General features: G+C 36.8%; 1 protein-coding gene across 1 annotated transcript in view; it reads right to left on the bottom strand.

Annotated features, from left to right (window-relative positions):
* Positions 1–5,929, bottom strand: part of COG5 (component of oligomeric golgi complex 5) — a gene marked incomplete at its 5' end in the record, with an annotated part of 68,633 nt that extends 62,704 nt beyond the window's left edge. Inside the window, 3 exons of the mRNA XM_009572851.1 lie at positions 4,383–4,460; positions 4,554–4,666; positions 5,764–5,929. Of these exons, the coding sequence (XP_009571146.1) occupies positions 4,383–4,460; positions 4,554–4,666; positions 5,764–5,929 (357 nt within the window). The remainder of the gene's footprint in view (positions 1–4,382; positions 4,461–4,553; positions 4,667–5,763) is intronic.
* Positions 5,930–8,408: the final 2,479 nt, after the last annotated feature.

Here is an 8,408-nt window from a genome sequence, read left to right as displayed (position 1 = left end):
TAGGTTTGAAATAAAGAGCACCTTCAGTATTTTGATGATCAAAAACCTGCTCATTCACCTGTGTTTAGATCTCCACAAAGTACCTTGTTATTGCTTAAATAATAAACAGAAACCACAGTAGAAATTATGTGCAAGTAATCCAATTCTGCTTCTACAAAAAAAAATACCGGAAAATAAATCACATACTTGTAATAATAGGTGAAAACCAGATTATTTTCTGAACTCACATAAGGCAGCAATTAGATTATTTTTCAATTTTTTCCACTTGGGATTATTTTTTAATTGGGTCAACTGAATGTGAATGCGATGTTAGATGTGAATAATTTCAAAGCAGCAACATTTTTTAACAAGTTTGGATGAGGAGGAGAAATACGAAGGTGAAATGTAAGTACACTTTGGGCAATAAACATTTATATTTTCCATTTATTTTCTTTATCTTATGTAATGATGAGGACACTTCCTTCTGTATCGTTAACACCTCACATTGCCAATGTTGACAACTCAAGAAAATAGCCTGCTTACTCACCAAACGTTCATCAGGAGAAGCAATGATAAGAGCCCTCCACGAAGTACATAATAACACTCCCTACAACTCTCAGCTCACTTTTTTACCCAGAGGCTTACGTAAGTGACAGGGTTTGCGGTGTGCCTTAGCTGCCAACAAGTGGGACATCAGCAGATCAAAGGTGATCAAGGGCAAATCTGCCCTCTCACAGGGAGTACCCTTCTGCCCAGCAGAGAGACCCCAGCTCACTCTTTCTATTGACCACCCCAAACCAAAACCCCCCTACAAAATGATTTGCTGCTTTTAAGGCTGCTTCTCACTTCACAGAACTATTCCCTGATGCCTATGTAGGAGTGAAGGACCCAAAATAGATGAGGATCAGAGATCATTTTCAACTCCTTTACAAGGGGCTTAGAGGGATTCTTATCTCTAATTAGGAAGGTGGCTGTCACAGAAAGATAAGTTCTGCTGACTTACACTGAAGTCAATTGTAGTTTAGATATTACGACAGCTGAGGCAGGATTAGTCACTACACATCGAAAGAGAGAAGCAATAAAGCAGAATAAACTGGAGTAACCTATTAGCTCTCTGAAGGTGAATTAAGCAATTGAAAGAAGTGATATAAATAACCAGTCATTAGGTGAACAAAAATATCAATTTTACATCATTTAAATCTTATTTGTAATTTTTATTTTTACCCTCAACATTATGAAAACAACAACCCTACCTTTTAAAAAATGTATAAAATTAAATCTCTATTCGTTTTCCTCAAAACTAGAAATCAGAACTTAATGAATTCTGAATTCTTTTAGCCTTGCTCCTCAACTAAAATCTAGTTATTAAAGGCCTTTTTTCTTAGATAAAACCACAAAAATGTCCATTCAGTCTTAAAATAAATTATTTCTCCTTTAAATATATCATAGCTCTTTTCTGGAAATTAAATCTGTAATTTTAATATTTACAGATTAATAATGAATCTGTAGTTCATTCCTAGTATGAAATGTAACAATTTTTACAGCGTACTATGAGTGCACGATTTCTTTGCAAAACTGCATTCATTTCATACTGAGGCAAAGGAAAAATACCAAAATCTAGATCTGCAAAGGGAAGGAGTGGAAAAAAGTGCAGTGTAAATTTAATCTCCAGATTCTTCCAGGATACTCATATAAGCCTGGATATGTCACTTAACTCCTGGCCACATCTAATGGAAAAATTTGGAAGTGAATTCTGTAAGAGAAAACAGTGTAGAAAAGATGCGGGTATTTTTTTTTTTGAACTCCAGTATTTATAAATTTTACACGTTCTGTGCCTCAGTTTCTCTATCTGTCAGATTTTTGTTTCATTTCCTTTTTTTTTTTTAAACAGAGTTTTTGTGAATACTTTGGTTAATTAGTTAGTGTTTTTAAAACTACATTTTTGGATACAACATGATACAACACTACTAAATATTATTATGGTAACAGGTAATTAGAAGGCCGGAAAGCACATGTTTGAGATCATAATACAAAATTAGAAAAAATGCAGGCTGTTCTATCTGTGAAGAGAAAGACACAAAAAAACCACAAAAAAGAAAATTATTAAAAAAAAAAAAAAAGGCAAGTGCCTTCCTTGCTATTAAAGGACTTGTGCTTTAAAAAGGCTGGGTCTCCTCCTCTCTTATGCTTCTTAGGATGATACTTGCACTGCAGTAATCAAAACAAGGAAGCAGATGGACAGGCAAAGTGGTACTGCAGCTGCTGCAGAAGATGACTATAATAATAATGTTGACATCAGTAACAGTAATTAGTGCACAGACTGTAGAGTGGATGATTCGTTTTCCTATCTTCTGGCGTGGGCATGCTGCCCTAGCGAACGGGTGTAATGTTAATACCTTTAGTTTGTTTCGTTCATTTGCTCAGTTTATTAATGAAATTGAATACAGTGAAGAAAATCCAACTTTTCTTCCTCTCCAGAACACTTGCTGAGAAAAGCATGTTGTTTCAGTTTGGATTAATATGAGATGGAATCTTTATTAGTAAATGGCAGAATACCAATTTCTTACTTATATCTATTTTCAATGTACACAACAATTCATACTCTCCCATACAGCCATCTGTACATAAATTCTTGAATTTCAGCAGCATGTAATACTTGTCTCGTTTTATCTAAACAACAGCTCTACTGTTTGGTGTGATTTCACCCATCTGCAGGCTGGTGCCATACCTTTTTCAAGGGACACCAGAACAAATGGTATAACTGTGAGAAGGGCCAAGAAAAACACTGTGCTACACTGAGCCATCTCAGGTAAGAAGAGAGTAAAGCACCAGTGCTATCAGCCGTACCGTGTCACGCTGAGAGAGTTCTGGTAGCATCAGCAAGGATGTACCACTATTCCTTAGCTGCCTCACTGAGAATGACAACTGTCAAGCTTGGTGTTACACTACACCAAAACACCTATTGAAGAGGAAACTAATTGGAAGAGTGGTAACTGTGGAGAAACAAATAGATGGATTTTATTTGGGAAACACAATTTATCACTCAGATGCAATCCTGCAGTATGAAGTCAAAAGGAAGGAAGGGTCATCAGAGAGATCATGGAACATGCTTAGCATATGACAACGCAAAAGCCTTTTATTTTATTTTCTAATGAGTTTTTCCTTACTCTGCATCTAGCTTCTACTGAGATTCATTTTCCCTGTTCATTTATTCTCCAGGATGATAAAAGATTTCCTTTGGCTTCCCACTATTATCATCCTCGACAACTGGAAAAACTCCTATCACCTTTTCAAGTGCTGCTCTACAAAAGGGAAGAGTGAAAGTAAGAAGCACAGGCTCAGGGTGGGAGCCACTCATGAACACTGAAAGCTCATTTATCTAAGCTTCCTTTCCATCCAAACTCTTCCTGAGCCTTCCAGAGTTCCTCCTTCTGTCTCTAGGTTTCTATGTTTCTCCTTAAACATGCTGATCTACCGAAGGGCTCCACCCAGGCAGCAATAGATATTTTTTGCCAGATCAAACTTTTTAATGAAGAAATTACGCTAAAAGTTTATCAACTTTTTGAGGTATTTTGTAGTGGGTTTGTTTTTTTTTTTTACAACACAGAAAGAGAAGCTTGAAGTGCCTCATAGAAAAGTGATGTTCTGTGCAATGTCTTTTGGAGATGGGCTTAACAGACAGATAAACTTAAATGCTGTATTTAACCTTCATTATTTGCTTTCACTGTTGAGAAGACCACATTTGCATAAGAAGTTTCCCCAACATATTTCAAAAATTAAATTAATGTAAATTAAAAATCCAGCCATATACTTAGAAAAGGAGATGTCTGCATAAACACATCTTTTGTTTTTTTTTCTTCTCATGTACTAAGATAGATGAGATACTTCAGTAATTCTGTTCCTTGAAGGAGACCATTAATCAAATTATTCCAAATATGAATAGAAAACAATGCAATTGAATGGAAAAGAATAGGTATTCAAAAGAACAGCCATGATTATTTTTCAGGGAAGAAATTGCCAAGAAGTAGAGAAACAGATGGCTGAAAATGTTAGATGAAGACACATTTTGCTATGCAAACTAACAGACTTAATTAATTACTCAAATCACATGGTATTTTATGGAATGACATTAATGATCAGTAATAAAAACTGACAGTGGTGCCTTATCAGCTCTCTTTAAAGAAAACAAAAGAAATTATTATAAAAAGGACATGTTTATACCCTACAAATGTAACCCACAGACCATAAATACAGCTTTCAATGTTAGTTTGACTTTCAATACTTTCCCATTAATTTAATTACAACATTTTTACGGAACTGTAAAATTGTAAATAAAAGCATTCCCTCATCACATTTTCCTTAACAGAATTACTAAAACATATTCAGCTAAATTAAAACTTTACCTTAACTATTTCCTCTATGAAGCAGACATGTGACACAGGATCTCTTTTCTTTGTCAATACTTTCTGCAAATGCTGCACCTGTATGAAAGAATTTATTGAGAGGAAAAGTGACATCTAATATCTTATATGCAAAATTGCATGACTAGAAAACAGGAATTAGCTGCTGAGTACCTGTCCACAAGCAGCACAGATCTGATCCATGAGTTTCTCCATGTTTGTCCAAAGAGCTGCTCGAAAAGCTGCTGTGTTCCCAGGTGTTGGCATAGCAGCTCTACCAGGGCCGCCTAAATGGTTTTTAAAAACACACAGCAGTACATTTCAGCTTTCACATGTGAAAATTAAAATATTAAAAATATAGATCTCTATGCGCTCTGACTTTTTTTTTTTTTTTTAATATCAAAGCAGCCTAAAATAGCTTCAAAACAGAGCTTTGTGAATGGTCTCAGTTGTCTCAACTGAGAAGTCAACTAAACTCTAAGTTCAGTGGGGATAATACAATGTTCATCATTGTTACCTGCTTTACCAATTCAGACCACGGAAACACCAAGGTAATGCCAATGAGCATTGTTGCAGGATGTAATAGCAAAGTGAAATTGCAGAAACAGTAGCTGTGAAAAATACAGTTATTACTAGCTCAGGACTTAAATGCATAGGCGAACTGCTAAAAAAAGTGATATTCCAGCTGAAGGGCATGCAGCTTCTAAACCATCACTTCCCTTGACAGGGGCTGTATTTCTTTATTATGCTAGTGATTATGGTTTTGGACCCCCAACTTGTTGCAAAGGTTTTTTTTTAAAAAGTTTTAAATGTTCATATTGCCAAAGTTAAAATTTGCTTGCCTGCCCAATTCCTCAGTATTCTTTGATATCTGAGCTAACACGTGAGAACTAAATGTTTAACAGTGCAACATTCCTTCCTATTAAATATACTGCTTTGAAACGATTTCCATCTGACCAAAGCATCACAATGTAGTTTCAGGTTTGTTCCATGGCTTGCAAATAATTTCTACCCATGATCCTCCAAACACCACAAAGAAAGCAGAATTTGCATTCATTTTTCCATGAAAAACTGCTAAGAAAATGCTGCAAAGTTGTAAACTAATAAGGACAATTTTCTGGGCAAGTCAGGAAAAAGAGAAGGGGTGGGGAATAAAGGAAAACTTCTGAGCCCAGTAACAACAGACAGATTCAATTTTGGCTTTGTATTAGATGATTTCTGAGACATGCCTACTCCCATCCTCTATTGGTTAAAGCAAGCAGGTTAAAGCTGTTATAGCCTGTTCCTATAACAGGCTTGGATGTGAGAGTTTCTTCCCTTTGACAACTTACTGGGCTTCTGTCAAAAAAATCAGTTATCATTCTCTGTAAAACAAGTATCATACCTCTTGTAACAGTTTGAGATGGTTGGGTCAATACTTTGATATCCAAAGCATTTTTTATGTTCTCCTCCAGGACTGTGCAGTATCCATCCACCACATTAGCAATGGTATCCTTCAAAGTCCCAAGGTTATGGAAAACTTGAAGAGCAGTTCCCACTTGAGTAGGATTCTAGAGAAAGAAGATTTTCAAAAATAATTATTATCTTTAACTGTACTATAGGGGTTTTTATCCATGATGAAGCATCATTTTACTGCACAAGCTCATCTTTAAGTTCAGTCTGCTAATTCATTTCATTTAACATTAAATAACTGGCATCCTTACCGCATAACAGAGAACAGAGGGTAAAGGAGAGGACTGATTTCCTTTGCTTGCTTAGCAATGCTCTGCTTAGCTTCCTTTGGCGCTACCCTCTGAATAAGATGAATGGAAAAAAAGGAACTGGAAGCACTGCTGGCAATATCTAACTTGGGATGGGTTACCAGTGATTGATCCAATAATTCTGAGGTTAGTTACAGTACAGCTATGTTCAGCTACGGTGTAGCTGGTAATATTGTTTTAACATGCGGTATCTGTTACAGTACTGTCATTTAGGTGCCAAACAGTTAATTAAATGTCATACAGGCTTAAAAAAAAAGTACTAACCAAGGACAAGCAGAGGCAAGCAGGTCAAGCCTCTACTACTGACTACTGCAGAATTTAAGCTTGTATTTCTACATTCCTGTTTCTAACACTGACAAAAGCTTCATCTTCCTCACAGCAGAATTAAGAGTGCAAAGCAACACAGTGATCATTTCCAAAGCCTGCAAAAAAAAAAAAAGCTCAAGTGTCTCTGTATTGTTCAGAGCTTTTCTGAAATACAGGAGAGTGAAAACTATCCAAAAACTATTCAGGTCCGTTGTTTAAGAGACCTTTGATTAAGATTAAATCTGATGATAATTCCACTGAGCAACACTAAACACTGGCATGGGTGCTATTTAGCAAGAGAAAAGCCTCAAATTATTGCCTTTGGAAACTAAGCACTGTCATCCATACACTGAATACTGCTTTTTTATTTAGCATCCACAGGCAATTAGTGGAGGGGGCGATCAGTTGATCATACACATATTAGAGATGCAGTCTTTTGTCATTTTTCTTAGTGACTTCTGCCAGCAGTAAAGAACATGGTCTGGCAGAAATCCTGGCACCCAGACTGGACAAAAGCATCTGAGACCATGGGCACGTCCCACTAGAAACCCCACTTCGACTCTCCTCTGGCAGTGAGACCTTATACTATTCCACTCTTCGTGCTGGTGGCTGCAGCAGTAGTAGCCACTAACATTAAAAGGGTCTACTGCAAGACCAATGCAACTCTGCTTCATCTTCCCCAGGTCACAGTTTTCTTAGCCAGACATTCTGGAGTCAAAGAAAGCAGGTGTGCTCATCTGCCTCTCAGGTGTGGGGAACTGGCACTGATACCACAGCAGCAAAGCTACAATGCGGCTGCTGTGCTGAGGATCCACTTGCTGGTACATCCACCTACTGCAACAGGTTTTCTGATCCATTGACGAACAGTGCATTCTCCTCAAACCTAATGTTTCAGAGGTTACAGCACTATAACTACACATTCATGCCACTCTTTCTGGGGTTTCTGCAAAGATCAGAACCATAGTTGAAACAAAAAAGACAGATCCCATCTCCTTCTCCAACTCCAATGAGGAGTTTCCAGGTTTAGTGGGAAGCAAAGGAATATTAGGCATGTATTATGGTTTACAGACCTTATACTAACTGTACCAGTTTCTTTTTCCAAACAGTGTGGGAGTTAATGAGCATTCCCAGCATAGTATTATGGGTCTGGGACTTGTAGGTTTAGTTTTTTGACAACTGGGTATGCTGTAAAATTTCTAAGCATCCTGTGGGTGTGCTTGTGGAGGTGGGAAAGTAAGCCATAAAGACTGGAAGATTAATGGGATGTCAGAAAATGAAGAGTAGTATAATATAAGGAGGGAACTTGGGGACAGAATGAACAAGAGAAAGAAAATATAAATGGGAAGAGGACGGGGAATAGAATGAAAAGAAGCTGGAAGGAAGAAAGAGAATGAAACTGAAAAGAAGGAAAGCAAAGATAGAAAAGACTCATCTCATTTACCAGTCTACTTGTTGAAATTGTTCTATTTCTTATAGAATACTTACACAATTATAAAATCAGTCAGCATGTCAGTAATATAAAATCAATACATCAATACCTTACTACTATAGTAAGAGCACTCAATCAGGTTTCAGTCAGACTCTAGAAAATGTTCATATATTAACTAACATAAAAATCCTCAATAGAGCAGGGCACTATCCAGCCTTGAATAACCAATGGTCAGATACTTACTTTCCTGACAAACAGGCAGTATAGGCACAAATAATTTCAGGCAAAAGATGAATCTCAGAGCTCCCAGATCATAGTTTAGCAAACTAACTCTGCAGCTACTGGTCAAGAAAGACACAAAAACGTGCTCCAACAGAGCCTGAGCTATGTTTCAAATGAACTGTTTTTAGCCAAAAGTAGTCAAACAATTCATTCTGAAGTTAGGAATAGTTAGGGTATAACCAAAACACATCATTATGGAAACCTGCTATTCACTCAAAGTATCTTCCAAATCATAGAATCATAGAATCACAG

Source organism: Fulmarus glacialis, unplaced genomic scaffold (assembly GCF_000690835.1).
Source record: "Fulmarus glacialis isolate BGI_N327 unplaced genomic scaffold, ASM69083v1 scaffold1820, whole genome shotgun sequence".
In the NCBI taxonomy this organism is placed as follows: Eukaryota; Metazoa; Chordata; class Aves; order Procellariiformes; family Procellariidae; genus Fulmarus; species Fulmarus glacialis.
This window is presented reverse-complemented; position numbering and strand designations above follow the sequence as displayed.